This window comes from Uloborus diversus, chromosome 1 (genome assembly GCF_026930045.1).
Source record: "Uloborus diversus isolate 005 chromosome 1, Udiv.v.3.1, whole genome shotgun sequence".
NCBI lineage: Eukaryota > Metazoa > Arthropoda > Arachnida > Araneae > Uloboridae > Uloborus > Uloborus diversus.
In genome coordinates this window covers 86,110,846-86,129,114 of record NC_072731.1, presented here as the reverse complement: position 1 = coordinate 86,129,114, position 18,269 = coordinate 86,110,846, and the positions used below count along the sequence as shown (strand labels likewise).

The 18,269-nt window shown below is 33.3% G+C and overlaps 1 protein-coding gene across 1 annotated transcript in view; it reads right to left on the bottom strand.

Annotated features, from left to right (window-relative positions):
* LOC129229147 (phospholipid scramblase 2-like) overlaps nt 1–18,269 on the bottom strand; it is a 62,092-nt gene that overhangs the window by 33,600 nt on the left and 10,223 nt on the right. The window contains exons 3-4 of the mRNA XM_054863462.1: nt 3,197–3,313; nt 3,011–3,088 (exon numbers count right to left, since the gene is read on the bottom strand). Coding sequence (XP_054719437.1) covers nt 3,011–3,088; nt 3,197–3,313 — 195 coding nt within the window. The remainder of the gene's footprint in view (nt 1–3,010; nt 3,089–3,196; nt 3,314–18,269) is intronic.

Here is an 18,269-nt window from a genome sequence, read left to right as displayed (position 1 = left end):
GAATCGTGGTGTGTTTGTATCAGCTTTGTTATTGGCTACTAAAAAATTTTTTTCATGAATGTATCTTTATCCTTTTATCATCGCTGAGAGTAGAAGTTCCCTTTTCATTTTAAATGCGAAAGTTAATGAAATATAATGACACCTAAGAGCGCTGTTTCATCTAAAGTTTGTGAAGATAAAAAGAGAAAGTTTCATGACAATTAAAGAAAAGCTAGAGCTTCTTGAAAAGCTGATGGTCAACTAAAAAATGCGTTGAAGGTAGCACGAGAATTAGGTATGAGTGATTCTTCCGTACATACAATTGCAAGTCAAGAAAAGGAAATCCGTAAAAATTCACCGAGTAGTGTCTTGCAAAAATTTATGAAAATGGAAACTGCTCATGTATTGTGTACGAATATCATTAATTGATCGACTGTACAGTACAACTAAAGATGCATTTGCTTTTCTTACTACATACTGTGTCTACCGTATACCGGTTTATTTTTTCTTTCTTTCCCATTAATCATTGATTTTGTACATCGTAGCAGTATTTTATGTTGAATAAAAAGTTTTTTTTAAAATACAAGTAAACATTCAGTTCTTTATGTAAGAGACAGTAATGTACAGTTAGTTAAGAGATGGTTTTTAACAGTTTGAGGGGGTGTTTACAAGTGTCTAAAACAATTGGGTATGTTTATAAAAAATTTTATACATACCCTTTTCCACAACGCGAAAATTCGACCTACGCGAGAGGTCTTGGAATGCATCCCTCGCGTAAGACGGGAGTTGACTGTACTACAAGGCAATATACATTGAGGTTTGTAAAATGGTGCAATTTTGCATTATTGGGCGATTTACGTCAACTGGACGCACACAGGTCATTGCAGTTGAACAAGAGTGCTTGCTTTTATTAAACAGAGGTGAAAGAGAAGAGAACATTTTGAAAAATCAACTGAGTTTTTCAAAAATGACCTAGACATTGAGAGACTGCGTTTACACTTGAATATGTTAGCCGATGTCACTAATGTAAAAACAACTGGTCTTAAAAAGCATGCGTAAATTGAATTTCCTTTTTACAAAAATACTGTGTGTGTTTGTATTTATTTCTTCCGTTTTTCGAAGCCAAAAAATATGTGTCGGGCTTGTCGAGTTTTCGAGGTTCTAATGTTGATTATATGATTTTAAAAAAACCTTTAAAACTCACTATTTTTCATCTCAAATTTAGAAAATTTCCTGCGGCATGCCCCCTTTCCCCCGATATTTTTTAAGTCGGCGTCTCTGGCAGTGCCCTTCAATGCAAGTCAAGCGCCCTACCTTTTCCATGCCTAGCTACGGCACTGCATGACTCCCCATAAAGTAGAACAAAAAAATGTCTCTTACTAAGACAAGTGACATGATCTAGTTGAACCAGAAAAATTTGTATACCAATATTTGGATTGTTTTACTTTGAAAACGCCATGCCACATACTGTTTGTTTTTTAAATTATACACACCAGAAAATATGTAAATCGGCATTTTCAAGGCACAACAATCGACCTTTATTTGGGGGAGGGGAACCTCCATAGGATTACATAACCCCCTTAACCCCCGGTGATGACTGGGTCAGCCCCCCCAATGATTTTTGCAAGTCGGCGCCCCTGTATGAGTGAGCAAATTACAATCAGTAATGTCTGTTTTAATTCTGTATGTCACTCCTCTTTCCTAAGCACCCCCGTATGATTTTTTATCCTTTGTTAAATTAATCCAAATACTACGAGCCTCTGCAATTGGAAAGTTCCCTTTCTGAACTAAATCAAGGGCACTAGCATGGGATTTTATTTTTTTAAATGATGAAATGATGTTTAACTTTTTAGTTTACTTAAACAAATATCGTTTACTAATTACTTGAGTTATTAAAGACATTTTTAAGTTTTTGCCAGTTTCTGCCGGTTTTTACCGGTTATAACTAGTTTCTGCCACTGGCATGGCAAAAACTGGTTTCTGCCAGCAGAAAGCCAACCCTGACAAAGTTACAACACAAATAAATGACAGAGATGAAGTCAGTACTCTTCAGCAGTGGAAACTTCATCCTATGATCGAAAGACCGGAAAAAATTTTTTTTTTTTTGTCTTTCGACCATAAGATGAAGTTCTCTATTTCTCTTTCAAAGAGCAATGGCTAATGTTTATAGCATTTGGAATCTGAACCGGCTGCCAAGAGTGGAAGGTTAAAGTGAAATTAGAGAGAATATCATTTTTTAATGCTATAAAAGGTAGAAGAAAGTAACAATTTCTTTATTTTTATAGCAAAATACATTAGGGGCCCAGTAGCCCCTCCAGTCTTAGATATAACGAATAATATTTGTACTGCTATGAGGCTAATAACCAAATGATTAAGCGCTCTATTAGGATCCTGTTATAAAGAGTCAGAAAACTCTTTCCTGTTCAATAAGTTATTCAACTTATTGAACAACAAATTAGGAGGGGCCACACAGGACCCCCTAATTTTAAACTGTTAAAGAGGTTTGTATTAACTTTATATTATCCAACTCTTATTTACAAAACATTTACAGAACTCAAAGATTCATAGGATAAAACAAAATTTGCATTTATTTTCTCCAACTTGGAATGTTGAACAAACTGCCATGGAATTTGAAATACAGCTAGAGAGCAGTGAATATTAAAAACTATAAAAGCATTACTAGGAGGGCAGCCATCATGCTCTTGTCATTTAAAGATACATATTTATGCAAAAGAACGCAAAAGCATTCAAGAAATAATTTGTTCCTACATTGATTGAGGCAAATCTTAGAATGCAAAATAAATAAATAAATAAAATAATGATGCATAACATACATTTAAACATAATATAAGAAAAATTACAGGAATGCATAAGTTTATGATCTAAAACACAGCTAAGAAAAATCAAGCTTAAAAAAAAAAAACTTAGTAATTAATTTTGAAAATATAACATTATTAAATGTCATGATGACAAGTGATGAAATAGAAAAAGCAACTATTAATCAATTCATGAAAACAATGAGGAGACAAACCTTCTTTTGCTGTATACACTTTCTGTCCCATGCTGTTCTTTATAGAATATTTGTTTTTAGTTTCAAAGTTTAAGAAGGCTGTAATAAAAAACAAATTTAAATGCAAGTGAAGTCTAAAATTTAAAAAATCAACTAACTACAATAATATGTTAAATTTGTATGTATGTAATAAAAAATTTGTTTCACCTTCCAGAAGTTCAACTTTTTGATGTATGATTAACTGGTCTATCATCGTAAGATATTCCAACCCAGGAGGGCAAACTGGCACTCCAGTCGGCAGGGGCATCCAATTAGCATCAGGACCTTAGAAAATCAGATAAATCAAGTTTTGATAAAAATAACTTTAAATGACATAAAGAAAACTATGCAATCTCTTAAAAAATAAAAATCACGTCTTCGAAAAGGCACATTCAGTATGCAACTGATAAAATATTCTTGATGAACATCCCTTTAGCTAAACCCATAAACTAATATTTTGCAAATAGCAAGTTTCTAATTAGAACATCTCTAAAAAGTACAAACAACAGATCCCCACAAAGAGGTTTGAGTCATTCATAAATTTGCATCAAGAATAATTATCAACTAGAAAGTTGCTCGTCAAGGTATAACGGGTGAAAATTGCTTCTACTCTTCTACATTTTAACGAAGCAATTGCCTGTTTGGCAATATTTTGAGAGTTAAAATTTTAACCCAAACTCCAGTGGATTAATTTTAAACTCCAGTAGATAGGGTTAATGACCACTTTTTTGTTTCTTCACTCTCCTAAAATGATAGTTTTACCAGTAAAACAGTTGAGTTAACAAATCCAGTTTAGCCTTGTCAAAATAAAGCATCTCCTTGCATGTCAAATATTATCAAATTATCATGTCCTGGAGTGAGTTTCATTGTTAATGATATCAGTAGCGTTACTCAATCATTTGCTATTATCTATATGAGGATAACTATCATTTAATAATTACTTCAATTTTTTTAAATAAAAATAGTTCTAGTTCAAACAACTCACAAGAAAACTAAGATCCATATTCATTTCAAAGTTGAATTTTACTATACAATTTGCAATCCCTAATAATGAAGTTACCTACTAAAACACTTTCACATCACACAAACTCATCATAACTTTTGTAGAACAGTCTCAAAACAAGTGCTTGAGTTGCTTAGACTTGGTATGCCAAGAGAATATTTTAACGAATATGACAGATTGGTAAGCATCATTGAAAGTAAAGAAATTACCTCCTAGGGTAGAAAATATAGGAGTCAAATCAAAATTTTTGGTCGCAAAACGTGACTATTGTCCACTTATTTCTAACACTGGCTACGGTGCCATTGTCTCAACTAGGGCTGGGCGATATACAGATATATCGAAATATATTGATATGCATTTATTACCCCAGTAACGATATTCAGATTTCAATCTGTCTGATACATTGAAGAACCGGACTTAATTAAGAACTAATTGAAATAATGACTTAAAAATACACATTCATTCATAATTCTTTGTGCTAAATGATCATGCCTGCCAATTCCTCCAGACTTCCTAGAAGTTTTACAGATTTTCATGCCTTTTTCGTTGACCTGATCACGAGCAAAAATTTTCAGTATTTTCATGCTTTGCAGAACAAAAATATTGTATCTCGCCAAATTTGTTGCTAGGAGCGTTTTGTGGATCTGGAAGCAGCGCCGTGCCACGTTTAAAGCCAACAGGAATGCCATAAGAGAATTCACTTGTTGCATTCAGATACTCAGATAGAATCCAAAATAGACACTCATTGGGTTGGGGGAATAACTACGAACATCTGCGAACTTCGGGCCGATGAAACATCTGCGATACATGTGCGAAATAGGGTTTTTATGTAAATTTTACGCATTGACAGATTTGAAGCCACAATTATTATAGCAAAGCAAATTCGAGCATACTTACGGTTTTACGTTACGTCGGAAGTTTATTGCAGCTCTTTTGTTTGGTACTTTTTGACTTTAGTTTACTCAAAGTTCAGTTACTCAAATACCAGAATTGAAAGAGTTAATAAAGTTTCGTGATCGTTTTTCGGTTAAATTGCTTGTGAAATAATTACATTGATGGGATAATTGATTTACCTAATAATAGGGATTTTGGATTGGATTTGCTGAAGGAAATTAATTGCATTTTTACTTTCTTCTATATCTCATATATAGAAGAAAGTACTGGATTCGTGCAAATTATCAAATTTCAAAGGATTCGAACGTTTTGAGGTCCATTTCGACCATTTTTGGAAAATGTCTGTGTGTGTGTGTAACGTCTGTGTGTGACCAGTTTTTTGTGGCCGCTCTACAGCAAAAACTACCGCATGAAATTGAACCAAATTTGGTACACATATGTGCCGCTATGTGAACTTGTGCCCATTGGTTTTTGGCGCGAATTCCTTTAACGGGGTGGAGCAATGGGACGTTTTTTGAGTTTTGTGTGACTGCTATTCCGCAGGAAGTAACTGGCAGAATCAAATAAAATTTGGTCCATATGTTGCCAGGTACAGGTGCTGATTCAATTTTGGTGTCAATAGCTCAAATGGGGGTTGAGCTATAGAATTTTTTTGTCGCCTATTGTGACTGCTGTATCTCAAGAAATAATGAACGTCAGGGATCGCGCTAAGGATTTCGAATCGTTCGCCAGTAAATTCGCCAAATTTTTAAAGTGTTAGCCAAATTTCAAAGGTTTTAGTCAAAGACTAACTTTAATTCATTTTAAATGTATTTTTGTCTGCAGAAATATTTAATCAGTAAGTGAAGCACAACTTAGTTTTTGACAATTTTTTGAGGATAAGGGCAGGGGTATATCCAGGAATTTTTGTCTGTTTTTATGAATTTGGTGAGAAAAAAAAAATGTCAATTTCAGTAGTTTTTTCAAATCATATGTAATTTTTCAAAGGAAAAAATGGCTAAAAACAACTTTAAGTGATATTTATCATTCTTCAATCAATATAAGATTAGAAATAAAAGCTTTAAACGAGGTAAAGACTGCATTCCTATCTTACTCCAATGTTTCAGACATCGAACACAATGAAACAAATGTGCCATTCAACAAGGCATCCGCCATCACTTTCTACTCAGTAGCCACGCTGCGCACTCGATATCCAATCAGCGAGAGGCGCAAGTGCAGTGACGCAAAGAGGCGAGAGGCAAACGTCATCCTTCTTCCGATCCGATGAACGGTAACGCTCCGCTCCGATTCTAACGCGCGTGCGCGCACTTCAATCTGGTCGGAGTGTTCCGAGGATAAAACAACTTTCAGTGATTGCTAGTCTGGGAGTTTTGTGAAAGGTTCTTTTTTAGGGGTCGGAATTTTGTGACGGGTCCGTTTTTAGGGGTCCAAGTTTTGTGAACGGACGGAAGAGAATTTTCTGTTAGTCAATAAATTCGCCAAATTCGAATTTTGTTCGCCGATTTTACGATTTTATCGTATTTGGCGCATTGGCGAATACTTAACGCGGTCCCTGAACGTAATCAAACAAAAATCTATCGACAAGTAGCCTTTAGAGGGTATAAGAAATGATTCTATTTTGGCATCAGCAGCTGAAAAAGGGGCGGCGCAATCGAACGTTCTTTTTTTTCCATTGTAAGTGCCATATCTCAAGAAGTAATGCTACGTTCTGGATGAAATTTGGAATAAATATGAATCCATATATAAACAGGCGTTGGTTCAATTTTGTCACCAATCGCTCCATGGGGGGCTGATTTTTTTTTATTTGTGTGAATAAAAATTTATAATTGCAACAATAAGAAAGATAAATCGTAATAGATTGTCGTCTGCGTTTATCGTGATTTTAACTGTTGGAAAATAACCAGAGAATCGCGATGATTTAAAATTTTTAACTGTTGCCATCTTGTGTTTGTTAGCAAATAAATGTTTGTAATTATTTTAAGCAAGGCTTTTAAAAATTTTCAATTTTCATTCATTGCTTTGCTTCTGAGATAAATCGGGAATTGGGATGGTGGTCAAGTTTTGGCGTGTGTAATTTTGTTGTTGTTGGGAATGTTGCTTCCTCGTCAAGAATGGAGAGGAATTAGAATAGGAAAGTTTTCGATTTTTCAATTTTATTTTTATATGATAGACTAACATGTATGAACATCATAGGTGAAAAAATTTCTGCGATACAATAAGTAGTTTTTTTTAAATTAATTTTTAAAGTTCAAGCTCTTGCGACGTCAAATGGCATAGGAAGTGACGTCATGCACTCTTCCGATAGAGGAGAAACCGAAGGACGTGCATTCGACTTCGAAGACGAAACATAAAAGGCTTATCTCCTCGCATTTAACTCCTCGCGTTTCTGGAACATTAAACCTCTCATTGTCTCGGAAACATTCGAATATCATCATTGATGCTACTTGAGGAAGATTATTTAGATTGTGCTTTAACGAATCCGCCCTCCATAGTGCGTTCAAAAGGATTATTGAATTTCTAAAAAATAAAAATATCAGCGCGCTCAAAATGTCCCTAGCGAAAACAAGGGATCTTCGGCGGAAGGCTGCCCATTAGTGCCCTGTGACGTAAGCTCCTGACGTTTCAGCGCGTGACTTTTGCGCGTGGATTTTTAAAAATTCATTAAAAATCAATTACGGTGTTTTAAAATTCGTCGATGGTGAATTTTTTAGTTTTGAGGGTCAATTAACAATATCCAAAATATGAACATTTCATAGGTTGCAACTTCCCTATTATAAGAAAGTACAGAAGAAAGTTTCGTGATGTTGCTCTTCTCAGCAAGTTAGCTGACATTGGAATAGGAGGAAAAACTTTACTTTGGGTTAGAAATTGGCTTACTGGTAGGAAGCAAAGAGTAGTTGTGAGAGGAAATCATTCTAATTGGAGCGATGTTTTAAGTGGGGTTCCTCAGGGATCAGTTTTAGGGCCTCTTTTGTTTATTATATTTATGAATGACATCAATGAAAATATTTCTGGAAGCATGAATTGTTTTGCTGACGATGTAAAAGTTATGGGGATTGTTGAAAATGAAGAACAAGTAAAACAGCTGCAAGAGGATTTAGATCATATTACTAAGTGGGCAGATAAATGGGGTATGGCAGTTAATGTAGGGAAATGTCAAGTGCTACACTTAGGTCATGGAAATAAGCGTATGAGATATCGTTTACAGGGTTCAGTCATAAATCAGGCAGAAAATGTTATGGATCTGGGTGTCTTTATAAATCAGGACTTCAAGTTTAGTCAACAGTGCAGTATTGCTAGTAACAAAGCCAACAAAATGCTTGGGTTCATCAATAGGTCTATTTCAAACAAATCTAAGAAAGTTCTTCTGCCTTTATATAGGAGTTTAGTAAGACCTCATTTGGAGTATGCTGTTCAGTTTTGGTCGCCTTATCTGAAGAAAGATATTTTTGTATTGGAAAGGGTTCAAAGAAGGGTAACTAAATTAGTAAGGGGACTCTCAGATTTAGATTATGATACCAGACTTAATAGGCTTAACATGTATAGCCTGGAGCAAAGGAGAGTCAGAGGGGACATGATTCAGTTATTTAAATTTATCAAAATGAAAGATGTAAATGGATTAAATTTTTGCTGGAAAAGCAGGACGAGGGGTCATTGTTTTAAGCTATTTAAACCTCAGGCTAACTTGGAAATCAGGAAAAACTACTACTTTAGCAGGGTCGTGGGCACTTGGAATTAGAGACGTACCGAGTAGCACTTTGGCCGAGTAGCCGAGTACCGAGTACTCAGCCTTTCACTACTCGGCCGAGTACCGAGTTACCGAGTACTCGGCCTTTCACTACTCGGCCGAGTTACCAAGTACAAATTATGTTTTAAAAAGAACTACCGACACACATGTGATGAATTTTGAACTTATTGGAATAGTTGTATAGACCTCCTTGTCTATACAATAGTTTTTAAAACTAAATTCCTGCTGAAATTTAACTACGCATTATATAAACAATTTTGTTCATGTCAAAAATTTTACAAAAACATTATTTTTAAAATTAAAAATAAATAAACTAAAGGTGTGATTAATCGAGTTGGTATTAAAACAAATTACAGTAAAATCCCTCTAATGTGGACACTAACAGGACAATTTTTTTTGTTCGCAATAGAGAGGTGTCAGCAGGACAGGGGTTTAATAATGTTATTTGCATTGGAACTGGGGAATTAAAAATTGTCGGCATAGAGGGGTGTCCGTTAGGAGGGTTTCACTGCATACCAATCAATTATAGTTCTAGTCCGCCAAACATAAATAATTTTTAAAAGCAGATAAAACAAATGTGCAGGAACACTACAGACATGTGTTTCTGACCCCCCCCCCTTGCAAGGAACGTCTATTTCAATGCATACATGTGAGCTAAAGAATGTAAAGACATTCGACGAAAAACATCCGACTTTTGTCGGATGCCTTTAAATCCACGAGCCTCCATTTTGTGCATTGAAAAAGGAATTTCTTGTAACGCCAAAACACGTGTCTGCAGAGTTCCTGCACTGTGCTTTTAAGGTTGTTTTATTTTTTAAGCAAAAGTATTTTTACATTTTTTATAACTAATTTTTGTTTGTAGCAAAAATCCATTTTTAATATAAAAATTCCATATTTTCTATACTTACAATTTTTGCGTAATTTTTAATAAATAAGTTTTATTAACTTCGCGGACATTAAAATAAAGATTTTTTCCATTGAAGCATTACAAACTTCATTGTTCTCAAAATTTAAATTTGACCTATAAATTTTAATTGTAAATGATTGCAGAATATAATGCTTGCTCTTTTTTTAAAATTTTAGTATCTGTCTTGGATAATATTCAATTTTTTGCAACTACTCGGTATTGGCCGAGTATCTGATCAGAATTTGGCCGAGTACCGAGTACTCGGCAAATTGGCCGAGTAGGCCGAGTACCGAGTAGTTACCGAGTACTCGGTACGTCTCTACTTGGAATAGCTTACCGGAAGAGGCGGTAATGAGCAAGGGAGTGGATAGCTTTAAGAGGGCCATTGATCTTCATTGGGGACTAATTAATTGACTAGGACCAGCCTAGCTGGGCCCAGAGCCTGTTGCTGGTCGTCACATTTGTATTTGTATTTGTATTTGTGATGGCCACAACATACTAGTTAAAATCAGTATTAAAATATGTGTGTATCATTAAAAAACAATAGTTTTAAATCAGGGGTCTGTCCAGGATTTTTCACAGGGTCCGTTTTTTGTGAAAAATCAAATAATTTTGTGAAAAATGAATTAATTTTGTGAAAAATGAATTAATTTTGTGAAAAATGAAATAATTCCCCCCCCCCAAAAAAAATTTTTTTTGCGAAATTATTTGATTAAAATTATTGTTAAAACGAAATTTTAGAATTTAGAGATGGCACAAACTGCATCAATTAAACTTAAAGTTGAGTGTTTTCCTCTTCTATGTCAAGAAAATCATTCTGGAGTGGTCTGATTTTTGGCGGGGGGGGGGGGGGGACATCGCTCTCTCAAGTATCAATATTTATCTACTGTTCTACATTGTTAAATTATACTAGAAATATTTCTGTACAGTATTTAAAATAATTGTAACAGAAAAATAAATTAATAAAATAAAATTCAGAATAGGGTTCAGCATTTAACTTTTTGACCCAAGACTCTTAAAAAGCACAGAATTTCGTTTAAAACTTAGAAATTCCGTGATTTTAACAAAAATAAAAAGATATTTTCATTGTTTACCTCTTAACAAAGCGTAATAAACATCAAAAATTCTAAAAATCGGATTCCCATAGCGGATGCAAAGAGATCGCAATTCTCAAAGTGAAGGCATCAAAAGTATGAAAACGGCTCGTGAAAGAAATATTTTTGATAAAATTATTTTAAAATTGCATTTTAGAGTCCTGTGATAAACATTTCATTAATATCTGTGGACACAGTTGAAGCAAAAAAATAAAATAAAATAAAATAAATAAAATAAAATAAACCATCTATTCAGCATTTTAATTTTTGACTTAATAACAGAAAATGGAATTTTGCTTTAAAAACTTGAAATGAGAGTTTTAACAGAAATAAAAAGACTTTTCATTTATTTGCATCCTAATAAAGCGAAGTTAGCTTGAAAAAAAAAAACAAAATATGATTCTCATATCGGATGTTAAAAGATTGCATTTTTCAAAATGTAGACATCTAAAGAAAAAAAAAAGCGGTAATTAAAAGAGTTTATTTAAAGTTAATCATCCTTGTTAGCATCGAAAAATCAAAACCCATATAATTTTCTCCCAAAATAACAATTAAACATCGCACCGCACCCACCGTAAAAACGCAAATATTGACAAGCTGGTAAAATGATGAGAATATTTTCTAATCAAGTCATTATAAAGGTTCAACGCCAGACCCTAAGTGGTGATAGTTTTGAAGTTGGTAACCCTATCTGAAGCGATCATATTTTTTTCCTCACCCTTACTATCCCTTTGCAGTTCTAAGTTCATTTCGCAGATATATATTATTATTGTTTATTAAATCATGAGCGGAGAAAAGTGCTTACCAATGCCTCTTCAGAAAAGTTTACAACAACACCGCTGCTAATTAGCTGTGATAAAACAAACAACCATTATATTTATTTGGCAGTAGCAATTATTTATCGCTTGAAAGAGCATCACAAGAGTGCCGTTATTTATTTTATTTTCTTTTTCAAAATTAGCCGATTTTGTATAATTTGATCCCTCTAATTTGACTTAAAAAAAGGTTCAAAAAAATATTGGTTTATACACAGAAATATGCGTTATTTTACTTTCAGATTTGCTCTTTCAATAAACAATTTGTGAAAGATCCGATCTTGTTTATCAGAATTTTGTGAAGGGTCCGTTTTTGTTTGATCGGGATTTTGTGAAAGGTCCGTTTTGGTTGATCGGATTTTTGTGAAGGGTCCGTTAACGGACCCAAATATCCTCTGTCCAGACCCCTCTAAATATATTATATATTTTAACTAACCAAATAATGATTTTATTAATGCAAATTCAATTTACTTCAGATTTTTGCCAAATATGGCAGAGAGGTCCTTTGATGCTCAAGAGCTCACATTAAATAGTTTTCGTTCGCAATCGGAACTCCCCTCCCCATCCCACCGGGGGTTTACTTTTACGAATCCAGTTTTCATCAGATCTTTGTCAAATTTGACACAGTGGCTCTTTAATGTTTAGAAATTTTCATAGGGTGTTTTTTGCCTACGTATGAGGAAGGGATTTGGGTGCGAAAACGATCCACGGAGGCTTTCCTTATGCAAATCCAGTTTACCTCGGATTTTTGCAAAATTTTGCATAGAAGTCCTTGATATTCAAGAGTTCACATACAAAGCAGTTTTTGTTTGCAATCAGACCTCCCCCCCCTCCCACCAGGGGTTTCCTTATGCAAATCCAGTTTTCGTCAGATTTTTTTCCAAACATGGCACAGCGGTCCTTTGATGCTCAGGAATTCAAATAAGTTTTTTTTTCATCAAAATGGGGTGTATGGGGACCACCTTGGGGGGCTTCTCCAGAAAATCCAGAATGATTACGAAAAAATCCAATGATGTCTAAATTTAAATTTTGAGTTATAAAATTGCTTTCTACAAATTGATTGGAAATGTTTGTGCTATTTTTTTTCTTTCTTTTTAAAATCTGATGGTTAATTATGTGTCACTATATGAAACTTTTATTTTCAGGTAGACCATGCAACGTTGGGTAATGCAACTAGTGACATATAAATCAAAAGTATATTTCATAGTTCCGTGGGCACAGCGCCGGATTTAAGAGAGGTCAGGCAGGGCTACTGCCCCGGGGCCTCCACAACAAAGAGGCCCCCACAGTAAAATTTTTACAAAATATCCTTACTTCCACGGGTCAGCCAATTTTACATTTTTTCTCCCAGACATTTTTTTTTTTTTTGTATTTCTATAAAAAACGCTTGCACAAAAAATATCGATTTACCAGAAAGCCCTGATTGCAAGTATCCATTTACTATCAATTTTTTATTTGATCGAGCATTTCAGTGGCAATATATTTTTTTTATTCATTTAATTTGTAATTTGTACCTATGAGTTAAAGAAAAATAAACTAAGTTAAAAAAAATCCAAAAAATGGTTAACTTTGCAAGTCATCCTTACAACTTCTCGCTTTTTGAGTTCAAAAATTTAAAAACTTTTTGACAGAATGACTTGAAAGGAATCTTTTTAACGAAAATATCTATTGAACACGTATTGAAAGTGATTTACTCCAGCAGCTAGATTTCAGCGAAATCATCAACGACTTTTCATCAAAAAAAAAAAAAAAACCTCACAAAGTTCAATTCATTGACCCAGTAGTTTAGTTTTTTATAATTTATATATCACTTTAACATATTACTACATTCTTTGTTGAAATAATTTTATTTGCTGACTATAAATTTTTGAAAGATGCGAGAAAAAAAAAATATTTTATTTAGAAAATAATTATTAACTAGGGGCAGGGTTTGCCGATATTTTTCATGACATATATCATAATATATATATTCGATATTTATTTTGTAAAGAACATGATATTTTGATATTTATTTTTCAAACTACAATATTTGCAACATAAAAATTATATCAATCATATTAATATTGTTCATTTATCATTAAAAATAACCAAAAAGTAATATGTTATATTTATATGATTTATAAATTATATAATCTTCATTTCAATAATTTTACATAACTAATATAGGGAATAAATATCCCTTTTTTATTTTATATTAATAAATTATTTGTAATGTAACAATTTTTGGTACAGATGTGATATACCCCCCCCCCCCCCCCCATTTGGCGACATCCGATTTTTTGCACAAAATTGAAATATTTTTCTCGCCAATGAGGCGATAAATTTTTAAGCATGGCATCCCTGGTGAAACTAACCTGTGGTTGGCAACGCGAAGGCAAACTTGTTCGAACTTGTTTACTTGGGTTCTTTACTTGGTTTTACGCAGGAGAGATACGTGTTGTTTTGTGCAATATACCTTACAGGAATGCTTATTTTGTGTTAGTTTAGATTCAGTAGTTGTGTTTTGAAGTAAAAACATTAGAAAATGCCAGTTTCTTCAAACTTGAAGGTTAATTAAAAGTTAACTCCAACGTGGTGTGTATCTGTAACGCGCCATTGTCAGATGATGTTTTGTTTTGTACTGAGTGTGAGGATTTATACCATAAAAAGATAAGTTCTTTATTTTAGAATTCACATAAAAATTCTCACTTCGGAAATTCTTTGTTTTTTACAAATCCTTGAGGGGTTCTTGTAGCTTTTAACTTTATTTTTACTGTATGTTAATTAATTTTACAAAAATAGTTCGGTTATTTTGTTCTAAAAGTTAATTCTTATCAATGCCACGAATTATTTAGACATTAACGTGCCTCCTTTAGGTACTGAATTTTATATTAACAATTGAAAGTTCTTTCGGTTGTACTCTTAAAAATGCTGAATTTTATTAATAAATCTGCACAATAATGGTGCATATTTCACACTTAAAACTGTGTCATTATTGTACACTGAACGGAAGGAGCCACCCTTGGGTGTACATACACATGAATATGCATAATATACATAAATATACATAATTGTGACCATACTCCGATTGTAATGTATATTAACAGTCGGAGGGATAACGGACCGAGCGGAGCGAGGTCCTGGCGAGCCAGAGGTCTCATAGTACTTTCGTAATGAGACCGAGGCAGGGCCGGCGAGCCGAGGTCTCATTATGAAAGTACTATGAGACCGAGGGCTCGTATCCCGGAGAAATGATGAAAAAACAATTAATGCATTAATTTCGACTTGTAATTAATACAATAATTTATTTCATTGTATTTTAATATGTTTACAAAAAACCCCGGCCCTGTACATTTTTGAAGCATATATTCATGATGTTTTTTGTTGTGCTTTTATGTTGTTTATATATATATTGTGTTCTGAAGTGCTTTGATCATGTTTTTTTATCTGATTTTTTCCTGTTGGCGCTAAAAAAGCATCGCTAAGAACGATGTATGGCATATGTCGTCATACATCGTTTTCTTGGCGACGCTTTCTTGGCGCCAACAGGAAAAAGTCACCAAGGGTGGGGTATATCACATCAGTTCCCAATTTTTATATACAGATTGCAAGTGCCAAGTTAAATATTTTTGATCAGAAAAAAGGAAAATGTTTTATGCTATGCACTGATTAATGCATATTTTTAATTTCAGAGTTATATAATTGTGTAAAAAAACTATAAAAAAAAAGAGCAAAGCATTTTATGCTAAAAAAAAGCAAAATTAAAATTAATAAAAAGATTAGTTAAATATCTTTTTCATACGTATAAATAGTGCACATTACTATATTCAATAAAGAAATATACCACTAAAACATATGGTTAAAAATAATTTTTTCAAGATTTAATTTTACATGATATTTTATATTTTGGTATTGTATATGATACTGTGATGCTTTTTGGCAATTTTCCAAGGTATATGTCAGTTTTACAAAGAATGTATAAATATATTATTCAACATCAAACCTAATAACCAATCAATATCAATACATACAAGGGTTTTATTTTAACATTAAGTTATCAGATTTCGCAAATGATTGTAAATATCATATAAAAATAACCTTAGAAGTACATAACTTTTAAAAATAAATGTATGTTTAGATATAAATAAGAAACAGTAATTTTAAGTCTATAAAATCTATACATCAAAGTATCGGATATTTTCGAAAATATGAATATGATGTTCTTTTTGAACCCTGATTAGGGGCCTCCACTCCTTCGTTGCCCCGAGGCCTCCACACTTCCAAATCCGGCCCTGTGTGGGCTTAGAGGGTGTACGGTTTGATAGTTTCCGAAATTTATAGCTGCATTCTTTAAAGATTTATTATTAATATTTTATTTAATGTTACTCAACTAAGAAGTAAAAAGTCTTAAAGCAAGAGCTATTAAAGGACTAAAAATAAACTATTTAAGACGTCAATACGAAATATAGTTCAAAGTATATTCAAATTATTGAGACTGCTCAAATTGAAAGATTTAAACAAAATACTGAATTGAATATTTAAAACTTTTTCAATGCAAAGCACTTTTGTCATGCATTGACCTATACCATTTGCACTCCCCCCCCCCCTTGAGGAAAGTTTTGAATTTGAGAAATAATTGTGTTTATTATATTTGGAAATGTTTTTTGTTGTTTTTCAATCCTTTGATCCCCCCCCCCCCCCCAAATTTTTACGATATATCGAAAATATCGATATTGGGAGAGCAATATATCGCGGCATTAAAATTCTGATATCGCTCAGTTCTAGTCTAACAAAATAGAAAATTTTAGTGGTTAAGTAATTTCTTATTTGTAGCATGGTAAAAAGTGAGATGAATCATGTAAATTTCTTAATTATATTTCAGTACCAGGGCTCGAGATACACGGTCGCCCATTCGCCACTGGCGACCAAATATTTTTAATTGGCGACTATGTTTTCAGCTTTTCAGTTTATTTTTTTCCCATGCTGTTTTTTTTTTCTCCCCAGTCTGGTTTGTGTAATTAATTTGTATGTTAAACATGCTCTAAATGAACTTTATGAATTAGAATCTACTTCAGCCTCATTTGAAAATCACTTTAAAGACAGTTACATTGAATGGGAATTATTTAGGCATTCAACTAAGTAATGTTGATACCACAATATTTGAGACTGATAGGAAGAAAATAATCAATGGTGGAATAATTTATCTGCAGGAACGATATGTAGATGATGATACTGAACTGAAAAAAGCTACCTCAGTGTTTGACACCTTTACTTAGCCGATAGAAAATTTAGAAAATTTCGGGGAAACAGAAATCACAGTTCTTGCCAAGCACTTCCAAAAACATCTTTTCTCCCACAATGGAATTCCATATGAAATAAATCTGAATTCATTACAAAAGAATGGTATGAATTTAAAGAATGGTAAGAATTTTAAAGTGTTGGGACAAGGATTAAAAATAGAAGAGTTGCAACAAAATATACTTTGGAATTACAAACGATTTCATCATCTTAGCCACTTCTTTGAAATCAATGCTGTTCTACCAACTTCAACATTATCTTGTGAACGTGGTTTTAGTCACATGAACTTAATTAAAACAGATATGCGGTCCACAATGGAAGCATCAACACTGAAGGACCTTCTGATGGTTCACATGAATGGTCCTTCAATTCAAGACTTTAACCCGCAAAGAGCTATGGACAAATGGTTTTTCAAATCCACAAAATCAAGACATACACAAGGACATATGACAAAAAAAGCAGCAAACAAACCAATGACTGGAGGAAGAATTCAAGAGAAACTTAAAACTTGTTTGCATCTCCCTTTTCTTTGCTTCATACATTTAATTCCCTGCCAATTTATGTCATTTCAAGTTGTAAGTATATGATTTTCATGTATTTTTTAAAGTAACAGAAATGTAGCTTAAAAATTGAAGACTTTGAAAGCGGGGAGGGGGGGGGGGGGATTTTTTCGCTGGCTACCAGAATTTTCTGCTGGCTACTAGTTTTTTTCAAAAACCTCGAGCCCTGTTCAGTACATTGACTTTTATTTATTTATTTATTCTTTTAATTTTTGATTTTAATAAATATAAACATTACTTACTACTAGGGCTGTGGAGTCGGAGTCGGACAGATTTTGGGGTTAAGAAGCCGGAGTTGTTCGAAAACATGCTGACTCAAACTCCTGGTTTTATTTTTTTCTTTAATTTTCACTGATTCTCCTTGCATTTTTTCAAAACCAGGCTACCAATTAATTTGATTACATGCATAAAGGCCTAATAATAAGAAAATAATTGCCATTGTGGCAACTAGCTGACTTGATTGTTTATTGAGCTTTCTGTTACAGCTACCTACGCTGACTCCTAGCTTGCTTATTTTTTAACTTTATTTAACTCATAGCAACTGTCAGCAAACATTTTGCTGCCTAAAATTTTCTAAGTAATCACTTTAAAAATAAAATAATTGTTTTTTTTACCTCGATCTCAGTTATAAAATAGTAAAAGGAATGTATGAATTGTTTGAACAAGTCGGGAAACTGCTGAGGGTGCTTGGTAAATTCAAGTAAGTGTTGGTACAGAAGCGCAAATCCAAAAGATCCGATAAAATGTAATTTTTTTAATCTAAAGACTTTATCTAAGAAAGCTTGGTTTTCATTAAAAAGCTCAAAATAAAATTAGTACATGATTTATTGGTTACAACACTGAATAATTTTAATTAATCGTAAAATCTTTTTATTAAGGTTAATTCTCAAGCATGCCAATCAAATTAAAATAAAAAATTTTGCCAAGAAATGTATGTATAACA